Here is a 15,894-nt window from a genome sequence, read left to right as displayed (position 1 = left end):
CTTCAGGTTGAACTCTGGGTTTTCAGGATCATGACGGTGGTTTATTTCTTTCAGCTTATGTTACAAATATTGGATCAAATCATCTAAAAGCTCCACCCACTGACCTATGAGTCGTCCCACAACATCCCAAGGATCTTAGTGTGCGGATAAAAAAAGAAAATGGGGGGGGGCTTAATGAGCTGCACTGATGAGGAGGGGGATCTGTATCATGTTCAACAGACCCTGGATCTGTTTCTGTAAATCACAACATCTCACTGAATAATTCTGCTATGTCATGCAAACAGTGAAAGAAACATAGACGTACACGTCAGGAACATCAGGAACATCCATCCAGACCCACGTTCATCTGACTATAACTACAGTCGTGCATTCTGCTGAATGAATGTGGTGAAATGATGCATTCATTTTCTGTATTCAGTTTCAGCCATGAGCTGCACGCATGATGCTGTTAAAGTGTTTGAACAGATTCAAAGCAGTAAACGCTCAAATCTAATGAGGTCAGCAGTTTAAAGTTGATGAAAATAGACATGCATATAATACCACTATTCAGAGGAAATCCAAAGGGTTCAAATCAAATGGCAAAGATGCTCCGTATACATCATGGCCATTCAACTTCCATTTTGATTATAATAAATGAAAAACGGAAAACGACTCATGTTTCTTTTTTCGTTTTAAAATCGCTAAACAAAAAACGGCTTGTATCCTGTTATTCATAATAAAATTGAAAAAAAGAAGGGAAAACTAGAATTGAGAAAAATGTTGTTTCTTTTCTATTCCCACATTTTTCTCAATTCCAATTTTCCGTGTTTTGTTTTTTTGATTTTGTACGAATAACAGGATACAAGCCATTTTTCTTTTACCAATTTTAAAACTAAAAACGGAATACGAGTCATTTTTCATTTTTCATTTATTAATGTCAAAACGGAAATGGAATGGCCGCAACGTACACGGACCAACGACCTCAGTTCCAAAATGAAGCCACTGACTTCGGACGTTAAAGTGTAATACCACACATGGCCACTAGAAGCTGCTCCAAAAAAACTCTGGCTCCTTCAGACGTATGTTAAACTTGTCTAAAAATACTAAGTCATTTTTCCAGGACTCATTCTAGTCTCATCAGTTTTATGTGGACAGCATGATCAGTGATCTGGTCCATCTTGACACTTTCCTCCATGAATCAGATCTCAGGTCAGACTGAAGTTTTGGTGTCTGTGATTGACAGCTCACATGATGGCTGAGTATGACGTTTGGAGTTTCCTTTTATTTAACAAAACACATTTTTTCTGTTCGACAGCTCCACTGCAGTTGTATTTAATATGTTACACTAACAGGACGGCGAAATGACTTTTTTATTCAGTGTTTGATGAATGAATGAGTGCTTAGCTGTAGCTCATCTCAAGCTCCTTCAGCTCCACCCTTTGAATCCAAATATGGTCACTTGTGGCTCTAAAAAGCCAATTTGGTGATGGCTTAACTGGGAACTACTGGCTTCAAAACAAAATTAAAAAACAAATGGGGTGACGTCGTGATTCCTTTGTAAGACTAATGACGTTCAGTTTGTCTTCTGTTTATGTAATTACACTTCTCTTTTTTCTTTTGTTCAGACAAAAGAAAAAAAAACAAACAAAAAAACAAAAGAAAAAAGAGAAGTGTGATTCCTTTGTACATGGATTACATACAGTCTATGATCTCGACCCAATGTTCTCAACCAGTGGTTCGTGACCCAAAAGTGGGTCATGGACTCTGAGAAAGGGTCCCAGATTGTGAAGGGAAAAAAAAAAAAAAAAAAAGCTCATGGAAACAATGGTGTTGCAAAACACAATAAATAGGATGCATTGTCAAGCAGAAGTGGAATAATTGCATTTACCCACTATAACAAATAATAATCCAAAAAATCAGAGGATTGATTTGCTTCTTTTAATACTGAACATGTTTTTCCAATGTAGTATATGTTATTTAGTTAAAAGAATTACGTGTATTATTGACTTAATTAACTGGAAATATACCAATGAAATCTGTGTGTCTTTTTTAAAAATAAACATCGGAATAAATAAAATTACAACCCAGAAGCCAAAGCCTTCGCACCAGTGTTCAGTTCCATGTGCAGCTGAACACCTTCAGGAGTGTTTTTAATGTTTTATTCTTTTAGGTGGGGGGTTAATAAGTCCCTCAGTATCTTCTGCACCCATTTGGGCTGGGGGTTTCCTGCAGCCGGGTTCAGATGCAGGTCCAGGATGTCGGGGGGGCTGAGGACGGCGGCGCGGGTCTGTGCCGTGTGCAGCCCCTCGATGGCGCCGGAGAGCCAGATGAGCCTCTTCAGACTCTGGATGCTTCGGCCGCGGTCGTGCATCAGCTGGTGTTCGGAGACGGCTCGACGACTGGGGAAGGGGGGGGGGGCACACAAACAACACTGAACCCATGATAAAACTGGATAACGTGCGGTCGATGACGAGGCTGTTACCGCGGCAACAGACTTGTCCATAATGAAAGCGGTGTTTTAGTAAGCTAACGTGTAATACCACTGACGGCCAGTAGATGCTGCAATAAAAAACTCTGACCCCCACAGACCTACACTGAATGTGTCTAAACAGAAGTACTTTTTTGTCGTCCTTTGAATGTTTTTGCTGTTTTGCCATCACTCTCCACTGGGGGTGCAGTGTTAGACTTCACCACTAGATGGAGTGGTCGATGAGTGAATGAAGCAAGACAGAAAAAAGCAGCGAAGCAGAGAGTGACGTGGCTTTTCCACTGACCCTCAAATATCTTGCACATGAAAATTTATGTAATGAAAAAACAACAATCTCACCAAAACTCTTGTTTTTCGATTAAAAGTTTTTGCGCTGGCAAGAGGTGGTTTTTCGGGCGTAGAGCAAATGGTATAGCACGCAAAACTGCGATGGAAAGACCTTTTTCCGCAACTAGAGTCCCAAGATTAAAAAAAAGCAGATGTTGACGAACATTACAACAAACAAAGAAGCGTTGTAAAAGAAACGTGTCGGTATGTGTATCATTTTTTAATTTAGTAGGAGATAGAGAGGTAATATATATATATAATAATAATGAATATATCTGTGAATTAACATGATATTTACGTTTGACGCCATGTTTATGGAATGACTTCTCATGTCATCTCACGATAATGAATAAACAAATCATCGCATTTGTGATTTAATTCAAAAACTGACACAACGCACTTCTGTTTTTCGACATTTAGTAAATATTAGTAAAGTTTTGCGCAGATGTCCAATAGAAAAGCTACTTTTTTCTGTTTACTTTCACAGATGTATTATTCTAAAACACATAAAAACGCTTCAACATCATCAGTTGATTGAAATGAAACTCTACTGTGTGTGTTTTTCCCAGAGTTTGTCTCTCAGGCAGAACTTCAGTCTGTCCTTTCATTTTAATACTAGTCCTCTGAATGTGCAAACTCACTGCCTGATTATTTTCCAAACAGCAAAGCAAGAAGAAAATATAAAATCTTGAACGGTATTCTGATAAAATGACGTCTCACCTCTCGCTCTCTTGACTCTGGACGATTGTGAAGACGATGAAAAACAGGACGACGACGTATTGAACAGATCTGTGGGACGTCTGCATCTTCTGGAACAAACAAACACAAACAGGATCATTAACATTATTGATTTTATGGATGAAGACTTAGTTATTTTAAGTCAGAAATCTGAAACATACTCTTAGATTCAATTCAGTTTATGAACAGTAACGATTCTGGATCAATGTCGTCTTGTCACGGTCATCAGATATGACCCATTTGGACGTTCAGAGGCTCCGTAGTTACCATGGAAACACCGTCGTCTTCTACAATATTGATTCACCAGTAAAACCCATGTTTGAGAAACGACAGTGGATGGAGACACTTGGTTCATGTGTTAAATAATAAATGAACAAAAACAAATTTTAAAAAAATTTCCTAAATAATAAAAGAAAAATAAGCAGAAAATGTACTAAAATGAAATAAACAACAAAAAAACAGCCAAAGTGATCAATAAAACAAATAAAAATGAATAATAAATCCACAAAACAATAAGTACCTCAAAGAAAATAAGCCACAAACTGAACAAAAACAAGGAATAGTAATAAAATAGGCAAAAAATGAACAAAAATAGCATTGCAACAAGCAATCAATACAATGAAAAAAATTAGTTTAAAACAAATGAATAAGTGGCATGAGCAAAATAAAGCTGTCGATGTTTGTTTTTCTGTTCAGTTAATGACATGTTTTGGTTAAAAAGTCCCTTTTTCTTCAGTTTTCTCTGTTTTGATAAAATAACCTTTGATTTTACTCTGAGCTTTAATGAGCATCTACATGATCAGTGAATTAAATCTAGGAAAATACATGATTTACACTGAAAAATGCAAAGAATTTAACTATAAATAATTATTAATTACTTAGATAAGTTGAGATGAAGAGGAAAATTCATGTGGAAGTCGCTATGAAATAGAGTTTCACGTCTTTAAGAGTCATAACAATGAACAAAAAGAAAAGAAAACAAAACAAAATTAAGCAAAATACAATGCAATAAAATAAAATACAATTAATGAGTGCCATGAGCAAAGTAAGGCTGTAGAAATGTAGTTTTTCTGTTCAGTTAATGAGATGTTTTGGTTAAAAAGTCCCTTTTTCTTCAGTTTTCTCTGTTTTGATGTAATAACATTTGAATTTACTTTGAGCTTTAATAAACATCTACATCATCAGTTAATGAAATATAGAAAAACACAGGATTTACACTGAAAAATGCAAAGAATTAAACTATAAATAATAATAATAAATGACTTGGGAAAGTTTAGATGAAGAGGAAAATTCCTGAGAAAGTCTTTATAAAATACAGTTTGACGTCTTTAAGGGTCATGACAGCAGGAGTGAAGATGAGCAGATGTTTAGAAGATGTGGACGGACTTACTGTGTCTCCAACGGCAACGGCGTCTCCTCTAATGATGCGACTCTGAATGAGTTGGTGCTCGACCTTCAGACCTTTTATAAACCTCACACACACACACACACACACACACACACACACACACACACACACACACACCTTCAGGATTAAACATCTCCATACATCCAGTGACACCAGCGTCATCGCTGACATGGATGAACCGTTTGGATTTCCATTCTCACTCGTTACTTATTCATCTGTTTTCAAAAGGAGGATGAAATTCAATCGAAGGATTAGGATTTGTCATTTTTTGGGTCTAATCCTCTGCAGATCCACAGAAGGATTCAGAACCTGCTCTTTAACATGTTATTGATGTTGAATGAGTCAGTGTGAACCAATCTGCCGTCAGCACTTCAACCTCAAACACAAACACAGAACACAACCCAGTACTTCTACTGCAGTACTAGTACTACAGTGTAGTCCAGTCCCTTTGGTGTGAGTATTAGTGATACAGAATAAAACCTACCACCAGTGAGCGTCAGCGTCATTCTAGTTCAGATTCCACATACAGACCAAGTCCATCTGAGGTGGAGCAGAGCACGAAACTATAACATATGAACCTGGAAATGAGGACAGCTGCAGAGGTTACAGAAGAATGGAAATGTCAGTGACAGACACACAGACTGACACACAGACACACACACAGACAGACAGACAGACACACAGACTGACACACAGACACACAGACACACAGACAGACAGACACACAGACAGACACACAGACAGACAGACAGACAGACAGACACACAGACAGACAGACACACAGACAGACACACAGACAGACAGACAGACACACAGACAGACAGACAGACACACAGACAGACACACAGACAGACTGACAGACAGACAGACACACAGACAGACAGACAGACACACAGACTGACACACAGACAGACAGACAGACACACAGACAGACACACAGACAGACAGACAGACACACAGACAGACAGACAGACACACACACAGACAGACAGACACACAGACACACACACAGACAGACACACAGACAGACACACAGACAGACACACAGACAGACAGACACCACACAGACAGACAGACACACACACAGACAGACACACACACAGACAGACAGACACACAGACAGACACACAGACACACAGACAGACACACAGACACACAGACAGACAGACACACACACAGACAGACAGACACACAGACAGACACACAGACACACAGACACACAGACAGACAGACACACAGACAGACACACAGACAGACAGACAGACAGACAGACACACAGACAGACAGACACACACACAGACAGACAGACACACAGACAGACAGACACACACACAGACAGACAGACACACAGACAGACACACAGACACACAGACAGACAGACACACACACAGACAGACAGACACACAGACAGACACACAGACACACAGACAGACAGACAGACACACAGACAGACACACAGACAGACAGACACACACACAGACAGACAGACACACAGACAGACACACAGACACACAGACAGACACACAGACAGACAGACACACACACAGACAGACAGACACACAGACAGACACACAGACACACAGACAGACAGACACACAGACAGACACACAGACAGACACACAGACACACAGACAGACACACAGACAGACACACAGACAGACAGACACACAGACAGACACACAGACACACAGACAGACACACAGACACACAGACAGACAGACACACAGACAGACACACAGACACACAGACAGACACACAGACACACACACAGACAGACAGACACACAGACAGACACACAGACACACAGACAGACACACAGACAGACACACAGACAGACAGACACACACACAGACAGACACACACACAGACAGACAGACAGATAGTGCAGCAGCAGCATGACAAACAGTAGAAATAGAATCTATATCATAAAACTGGAATGAACTTCTGTGTGTGTGTGTGTGTGTGTGTGTGTGTGTGTGTGTGTGTGTGTGTGTGTGTGTGTGATCATGACCAAACAGTAAGTGCATTTATACAGTCCTATTCCACACCTTTATGGGGTCCAAAGTGTTTTACAAAGCCTCACATTCACCCTGGGGCACTGATGGGGGTGGAGTTTTGGATTTTTCATTACAGTTTAGTTTTATTTCGTTTGGACTTTTTTTTTTTCTAATTCAGTTCATTTTAATTAGTTTTTAGAGCAAGTTTGATCGTTTTTATTAGTTTTCATTTTTTTCTAAATGCTTAGTTTTAGTTTTACTTTTAGTTTAGTTGTCATTCAGTTGTAGTTCAGTTGTAGTTCAGTTGTAGTTTAGTTGTAGTTTAGTTATAGTTCAGTTGTAGTTCAGTTGTAGTTCAGTTGTAGTTTAGTTGTAGTTCAGTTGTAGTTTAGTTGTAGTTCAGTTGTAGTTTAGTTGTAGTTCAGTTGTAGTTCAGTTATAGTTCAGTTGTAGTTTAGTTTAGTTCAGTTGTAGTTTAGTTTAGTTCAGTTGTAGTTTAGTTGTAGTTTAGTTGTAGTTCAGTTGTAGTTTAGTTGTAGTTCAGTTGTAGTTTAGTTGTAGTTCAGTTGTAGTTTAGTTGTAGTTCAGTTGTAGTTCAGTTATAGTTCAGTTGTAGTTTAGTTTAGTTCAGTTGTAGTTTAGTTGTAGTTCAGTTGTAGTTTAGTTGTAGTTTAGTTGTAGTTCAGTTGTAGTTCAGTTGTAGTTCAGTTGTAGTTTAGCTGTAGTTCAGTTGTAGTTTAGTTGTAGTTCAGTTGTAGTTCAGTTGTAGTTCAGTTGTAGTTTAGTTGTAGTTCAGTTGTAGTTCAGTTGTAGTTTAGTTGTAGTTCAGTTTTAGTTGTAGTTTAGTTGTAGTTCAGTTGTAGTTCAGTTGTAGTTCAGTTGTAGGTTAGTTGTAGTTCAGTTGTAGTTCAGTTGTAGTTTAGTTGTAGTTCAGTTTTAGTTGTAGTTCAGTTGTAGTTTAGTTGTAGTTCAGTTGTAGTTCAGTTGTAGTTCAGTTGTAGTTTAGTTGTAGTTCAGTTTTAGTTGTAGTTTAGTTGTAGTTCAGTTGTAGTTCAGTTGTAGTTTAGTTGTAGTTCAGTTGTAGTTCAGTTGTAGTTCAGTTGTAGTTCAGTTGTAGTTCAGTTGTAGTTCAGTGGTCTCTTTTCTCTTCTTCTCTGTGCTCCTATTCAAATCAATCCCAGACAGGACTCTGCTGCTTTAGTCTCCATGTTTCCAGGTAGAGTGGGGACCAGAAGACGACTGGAAACCACAAGTGAACACAAGTGACGGAGCAAAAAGTGTCGTATGGAGACAGCACAGAAAACTGAGAGAGACAAAGAAATCCATTGAACATCAATCTGACATTGACAAAGACCAAAACCAAGGGAATTGGATCCAGAATTTTTATCCGTTTTAGTTAGTTTAGTAAACACACAATACAGTTTCAGTTAGTTATGGTTTTTTCTTTAAATTATAGTTTTCATTTCAGTTAATGAAAATGTTTTTTCAGTTCTAGTTTTGGTCATTTCGTTAGTTGCCCTTAACGATAATAACCTTGGGCCCACAGAGCAGTGGGGGGTCCGGTGGGTCCAGGTTAGAAGTTGTGACAGTTTCATGTAGGTCTGCTGTGTCACAGAGGCACAGGAGCTGGGAGTCTGATGTCCAAAGAATGTTCAGCTTCAGTTTTGTTTTCACGCTACGATAAGTGACGTTATGTATGAACCCCCCCCCCACATACATACCCCCCCCCCCCCCCCCCCACACCCCCCACACACACACACACAGTTGGTAGCAGCGCCCCTGCATCCACCCATTCACCACACACTCATACACCGTACCACCATGCAAGGCACTGCCAGGTCCTACTGGGACCAGTTCAGGGTTCAGTGTGTTGCCCATGGACACTTCAACATGAGCCAGGATTTGAACCGCTGACCCTTCTGTCAGTGGACGACCCGCTCGACCAGCTGAGCCACATTCAAAACAACCTGTGAAGACCAAAATGACTGACAGTCCAAGTCTTCTGTGTAATGTTTCCACCGTACACATTCATCCTGTGGGCCGGACCGGACCCACTGGAGGGCCGGGTTTAGGCCCACGGACCATATGTTTGACACCTCTGTTACAGACCACTGGTACAAAACATTAAAACACCCACATGACTTTTATACTTCCACTTCAGTAACGGTCAGAACAGGTCGGGTTATTTCTTTTACGTCACTTTATTTTCCTCATGTTTAATTGTTTTCATCTTCTCTGTATTATGTTGAGTGTTTGAGGTCATTTTCATCATTTTACTTTTTTTTGTGCTGCACTTTTTGTGTTGTTTCATCTTGTTTTAGGTTGTTTACTTTTGGTTGTTGCATTTCCATGATGTCGGTTTCATCTCACATCTTTTCTATCGTTATCATCTTGTTGCATCTTTTACGTCGTTATCATTCTGTTATGACATTTTTTACATGAATTTCATGATTAGTTTATTAGTTTATTAGTTGGTTTGATCCCCATTAGCTGCCGTACACCACAGCCGCTCCTCTTCCTGGAGTCATTCACAGAAAAACAAAGCAGCACAATTTCCCACAACTCACTCAACAAACAGGATGGACACACACTCAACACAACAACACCGAAAACAAACACCAACCACAGCACACAAGACAAAACAGTTACAGTAACAAGAATAATACCAAAAACAACAACAACAACAACAACAGAAAAAATAAATAAATAAATACCCCCCCCCCCCAAAAAAAAAACAAAAAACAAAAAACATCTCCACAACAAACACCAGAAACACAAGCCGTCCAGATGATGTCACTATAGGATGTGCAATAGCTCAGTTATTCTGGGGTAAATATGAGAATTCTCAACCTTTTAGAAAAACTAAGTGCTTGAATTCCTGAATTAAAACTGTGGCAGTGTGTTTGGAGATTCTGAGTCATATTTTATCCTTCCAGTTGTTTTCACGTTGTCCTACCTTTTGCATTTGTCTTCTTTTTCATCCTCGTATTCCCAGATTCACCCGGGCTTCGTCTGTTTCTACGTCCATTTATGTTGAGATCAGCTCTGGTGTTACGAAGCCGCACGATGACATGAAATAAAAACAACAAATGCCTTTAACCCATAAAGACCCAAACGTCCATCTGCCACCAAAACCAGCCACTGATACAACCTGTTTCACACCTGCTGATCCAATAACCCTATCAACACAGGTCAATAACTGGTGTCAAATACAGTTCACCTTTTCATGCTCATCAGATATGACCATATTTGGACGTTCAGAGGCTCTGTAGTTACCATGGAAACACCGTCATCTTCTACAACTTTCATTCACCAGTAAAACCCATGGAGTTGGATCAGTGACAGTGGATGGAGACGCTCAATTCATTAATGATATATTTTGAACAATAATGTCTCTGTTCTTCAGTTTTCTCTGTTTTGGAAATAATAAAATAAATATATATAAGAATAATAATGTCCTGGATTCAGAGCTGAATGAGAAAAACCACAGAAGAACAATGACACAGTCAGCTTATTATCACCTCCAGAACATTTTAGGACTAAAGGACTGATGGAAGACCTGCCCATGCATTTATCTGGAGTGGAGCTGATACTGGAGCAGGATCTGCTCTGGTCCACCTACAGAGTCTACCAGACCACTGCAGCTGACCCAGAATAAGACCACTAAGACCAAGAGACTGGACCACATCGGTCCAGTTCTCAGGTCTCTACACTGGACCACATCGGTCCAGTTCTCAGGTCTACACTGGACCACATCGGTCCAGTTCTCAGGTCTGTACACTGGACCACATCGGTCCAGTTCTCAGGTCTGTACACTGGACCACATCGGTCCAGTTCTCAGGTCTCTACACTGGACCACATCGGTCCAGTTCTCAGGTCTGTACACTGGACCACATCGGTCCAGTTCTCAGGTCTGTACACTGGACCACATCGGTCCAGTTCTCAGGTCTGTACACTGGACCACATCGGTCCAGTTCTCAGGTCTCTACACTGGACCACATCGGTCCAGTTCTCAGGTCTGTACACTGGACCACATCGGTCCAGTTCTCAGGTCTCTACACTGGACCACATCGGTCCAGTTCTCAGGTCTCTACACTGGACCACATCGGTCCAGTTCTCAGATCTGTACACTGGACCACATCGGTCCAGTTCTCAGGTCTCTACACTGGACCACATCGGTCCAGTTCTCAGGTCTGTACACTGGACCACATCGGTCCAGTTCTCAGGTCTACACTAGACCACATCGGTCCAGTTCTCAGGTCTGTACACTGGACCACATCGGTCCAGTTCTCAGGTCTGTACACTGGACCACATCGGTCCAGTTCTCAGGTCTGTACACTGGACCACATCGGTCCAGTTCTCAGGTCTGTACACTGGACCACATCGGTCCAGTTCTCAGGTCTACACTAGACCACATCGGTCCAGTTCTCAGGTCTCTACACTGGACCACATCGGTCCAGTTCTCAGGTCTGTACACTGGACCACATCGGTCCAGTTCTCAGGTCTGTACACTGGACCACATCGGTCCAGTTCTCAGGTCTGTACACTGGACCACATCAGTCCAGTTCTCAGGTCTACACTGGTCCCTGTCTCTCACAGAACAGACTTTAAATTCTCTTGCTTCATATAAAACACTGAATGGTTTAGGCCCAAAATCCATCAGAGACCTTCTAGTCCAGTCTGGACCATCCAGTCCACTCAGGTGGTCTGGTGCAGGTCTGCTCTGGGTTCCAAATCCATCAGAGATCTTCTAGTCCAGTCTGGACCATCCAGTCCACTCAGGTGGTCTGGTGCAGGTCTGCTCTGGGTTCCAAACGTCAGATCTAAACCTGGAGAATCAGTGTTCAGTTTCTATGCTCCGTAGATCTGGAACAAACTACCAGGAAATATCAGGTCTGAGATCTGAGAGTCTGGGTTCTGTTCTGGTTCTGGTTCCAGACTCACCTGTTCACTGGGTTCTGGTTCCGGTTCCACACTCACCTGTTCACTGGGTACTGGTTCTGGTTCTGGTTCCAGACTCACCTGTTCACTGGGTTCTGGTTCTGGTTCTGGTTCCAGACTCACCTGTTCACTGGGTTGTGGTTCTGGTTCTGGTTCCAGACTCACCTGTTCACTGGGTTCTGGTTCTGGTTCTGGTTCCAGACTCACCTGTTCACTGGGTTGTGGTTCTGGTTCTGGTTCCAGACTCACCTATTCACTGGGTTCTGGTTCTGGTTGTGGTTCCAGACTCACCTGTTCACTGGGTTCTGGTTCTGGTTCCAGACTCACCTGTTCACTGGGTTGTGGTTCTGGTTCTGGTTCCAGACTCACCTGTTCACTGGGTTGTGGTTCTGGTTCTGGTTCCAGACTCACCTGTTCACTGGGTTCTGGTTCCAGACTCACCTGTTCACTGGGTTGTGGTTCTGGTTCTGGTTCCAGACTCACCTGTTCACTGGGTTCTGGTTCTGGTTGTGGTTCCAGACTCACCTGTTCACTGGGTTGTGGTTCTGGTTGTGGTTCCAGACTCACCTGTTCACTGGGTTCTGGTTCTGGTTGTGGTTCCAGACTCACCTGTTCACTGGGTTCTGGTTGTGGTTCCAGACTCACCTGTTCACTGGGTTGTGGTTCTGGTTGTGGTTCCAGACTCACCTGTTCACTGGGTTCTGGTTCCAGACTCACCTGTTCACTGGGTTCTGGTTCTGGTTCCAGACTCACCTGTTCACTGGGTTCTGGTTCTGGTTGTGGTTCCAGACTCACCTGTTCACTGGGTTCTGGTTCTGGTTCCGGACTCACCTGTTCACTGGGTTCTGGTTCTGGTTCTGGTTCCAGACTCACCTGTTCACTGGGTTCTGGTTCTGGTTCCAGACTCACCTGTTCACTGGGTTGTGGTTCTGGTTGTGGTTCCAGACTCACCTGTTCACTGGGTTCTGGTTCTGGTTCTGGTTCCAGACTCACCTGTTCACTGGGTTGTGGTTCTGGTTCTGGTTCCAGACTCACCTGTTCACTGGGTTCTGGTTCTGGTTCCGGTTCCACACTCACCTGTTCACTGGGTTCTGGTTCTGGTTCCAGACTCACCTGTTCACTGGGTTCTGGTTCTGGTTGTGGTTCCAGACTCACCTGTTCACTGTGTTCTGGTTCTGGTTCTGGTTCCAGACTCACCTGTTCACTGGGTTGTGGTTCTGGTTCTGGTTCCAGACTCACCTGTTCACTGGGTTCTGGTTCTGGTTCCGGTTCCACACTCACCTGTTCACTGGGTTCTGGTTCTGGTTCCAGACTCACCTGTTCACTGGGTTCTGGTTCTGGTTGTGGTTCCAGACTCACCTGTTCACTGGGTTCTGGTTCTGGTTCTGGTTCCAGACTCACCTGTTCACTGGGTTGTGGTTCTGGTTCTGGTTCCAGACTCACCTGTTCACTGGGTTCTGGTTCTGGTTCCGGTTCCACACTCACCTGTTCACTGGGTTCTGGTTCTGGTTCCAGACTCACCTGTTCACTGGGTTCTGGTTCTGGTTGTGGTTCCAGACTCACCTGTTCACTGGGTTCTGGTTCTGGTTCTGGTTCCAGACTCACCTGTTCACTGCTGCCTTTGACTCTAACTTCCATCTGTGTGTGTTTTTATATTTTTCTGTGCAGTTTTCTTGCACTTTTTAATCACCTTTGACATGTTTCTTTTATAATGTTTGAAATGTGTTTCTTTTTCCTGTCGTATTTCAGTTCTGTGTGAAACACCTGGAATTGCCTTGTTGCTGAAATGTGTGATATAAATAAACTTACCTTAAAAAAGAGGAAACAAATCTTTTGGGAACTGACACAAACGCAGCCCTGGGTCTGTGTGGGTTCAGCTAAAACACTAACAGGTATTTTCTGAAAATGCAGTAAGTTTAAAGCGCTGATATTTCTGGTAAATGTTGGAAGTAAAAGTCCAGGAACATGAAGACTGAAGTAGAGTAATGGAGTATTTGTACTGTGCTGTATTAGTACTTCAGATTACTTTCTCAGTACTTTTTACTTTCTCAGGTATTTGACCTCAGTGTTCGTGTGCAGCCTCAGATGTTTGTCACCTGGAGATGATGTTCAGTCCGTCTGCGGTTGCCGTGGCGTCGGCAGCCTCAGTGTTGGATGTGTGGTTGTCGTGGCGACACCTCGGAGGATGAGTTTCCACCGGTGAGAAATGCAGGTCTGAGGCTGGTGGGCGGAAGTGACGGCGTCCATTAAACAGAAAAGCAACAAAGAGCAGAGAAACAGAAGCAGCACATTCATTAAACTGTGGGCTCACATTCAGCGCTAATGCACAACACTGGAACTCTGACGTTCACTGAGAGCCGTCTGGTTTCTACTGGAACATGAAATAAACCTGAACACAGCACGAGGTGTTCTACAGTCGTGTGTAAAAGCTCTGAAGTCCAACATTGTGTTTGGGACTTTCATAACGCTCTAACGTCCACATGTGCACTGGTCAGTCTCTGTATTAAACTTCTAGAAACCAATGAGCTCATGTTTACTGTGACCTGTTGAACTTCACATCTTTAACAGTTTGGTTCAGACAATATGAGATTTATGGCATTAATTTAATGAGCTTTTATACCAGCTTCACAGTAAAACTAAATAATATGAAATAAAATAAAATGAAGCAAAATACAACACAATAAACTAAAACAAACCTATATAAAATAAGATACATCTATATAAAATAAAATAAAGTAAAATGAAATGAAATAAATAAAATAAAACGAAGCAAAATACAATACAATAAACTAAAACAAACCTATATAAAATAAGATACATCTATATAAAATAAAATAAAGTAAAATGAAATGAAATAAATAAAATAAAACGAAGCAAAATACAATACAATAAACTAAAACAAACCTATATAAAATAAGATACATCTATATTGTCATATCAGTCCCTGGACTTTTACTTGTTTTGTCTGTCTTGTGTGTTGTTTCCGGTTTTATTTTGTTAGTTTCCCTCATGTGTCTTGTCTGGTGTCTTTACTTCCTCTTTGTGTTCACCTTTGCCCTGATTACTTGACTCCTCCCTGATTGTGTCCACCTGTGTCCAATTGTCTTCCCGCCCTCTTGTGTATTTAAACCCTGTGTTTTCCCCTGTTCGTTGCCAGTTCGTTTTCCTCCTTTTGGTGTGTTAACCTACCAGCGTTTCTGATCCTGTTTGTTCGCCTACCTGTTGTGACCCCTTTTGCCCTTTGACCACCGTCTCTGCCTGTTCCTCGTCTGCCTGCTTGTCTGTCCTCGACCTGGTTCGTCTAACACACCTGAGAATTCGCCTGACCCCTGTCTGTTCATCCGCCTCGGTGCCCTATCCTGGTTTCGACCCCTGCCTGGACTATCGGTACGTGAGCCTGCCTATCCCCATGTACGTTTGCCTGAGTAATTGTCTGCCCGTGTATGACCTGGTCTGTCCCTTGACTATCCTTTGCTTTCTCCTAGTCGGGTTCCCCTCGTGTGCTCCCGACCTGGGCTGCAAAGCGGTTCACTTGGAATCTGAAGCCGAGACGATTCCCCAGCACAGTTCCGCCGAAGATTTATCCATTACTTTCCTGTGTGAACCAATTACTCTGATTGTATTTAATAAATCCCCTTTAACTGTACACCTGTCTGAGGGTCTTGCATCTGGGTTCAGTTTACGTACCATCAGCCTTAACATATATAAAATAAAATAAAGTAAAATGAAATGAAATAAATAAAATAAAACGAAGCAAAATACAATACAATAAACTAAAACAAACCTATATAAAATAAGATACATCTATATAAAATAAAATAAAGTAAAATGAAATGAAATAAATAAAATAAAACGAAGCAAAATACAATACAATAAACTAAAACAAACTTATATAAAATAAGATACATCTATATAAAATAAAATAAAGTAAAATGAAATAAATAAAATAAAACGAAACAAAATACAATGCAATAAAACAAACCTATATAAAATAAGATAAAATGTATATAAAATAA

The 15,894-nt window shown here is 41.5% G+C and overlaps 1 protein-coding gene across 2 annotated transcripts; it reads right to left on the bottom strand.

Annotated features, from left to right (window-relative positions):
* Positions 1–2,024: 2,024 nt before the first annotated feature.
* Positions 2,025–4,982, bottom strand: pth4 (parathyroid hormone 4). Of its 2 annotated transcripts, none has more exons than XM_030134950.1 (3): positions 4,923–4,982; positions 3,515–3,603; positions 2,025–2,378 (listed from the first exon to the last, which is right to left on the bottom strand). In XM_030134950.1, the coding sequence occupies exons 2-3, from the start codon at positions 3,598–3,600 to the stop codon at positions 2,138–2,140; spliced, it is 327 nt and encodes a 108-aa protein (XP_029990810.1). In that variant the 5' UTR covers positions 3,601–3,603; positions 4,923–4,982; the 3' UTR covers positions 2,025–2,137. The 2 variants fall into 2 exon arrangements, with proteins under 2 accessions (XP_029990810.1, XP_029990812.1); XM_030134952.1 differs by lacking the exon at positions 4,923–4,982 and adding an exon at positions 3,694–3,811.
* Between the last annotated feature and the right edge of the window lie 10,912 nt (positions 4,983–15,894).

This window comes from Sphaeramia orbicularis, chromosome 5 (assembly GCF_902148855.1).
Source record: "Sphaeramia orbicularis chromosome 5, fSphaOr1.1, whole genome shotgun sequence".
Classification (NCBI taxonomy): domain Eukaryota; kingdom Metazoa; phylum Chordata; class Actinopteri; order Kurtiformes; family Apogonidae; genus Sphaeramia; species Sphaeramia orbicularis.
Note: the sequence above shows the minus strand (reverse complement) of the source record. Positions and strands in the feature narration are given on the sequence as shown.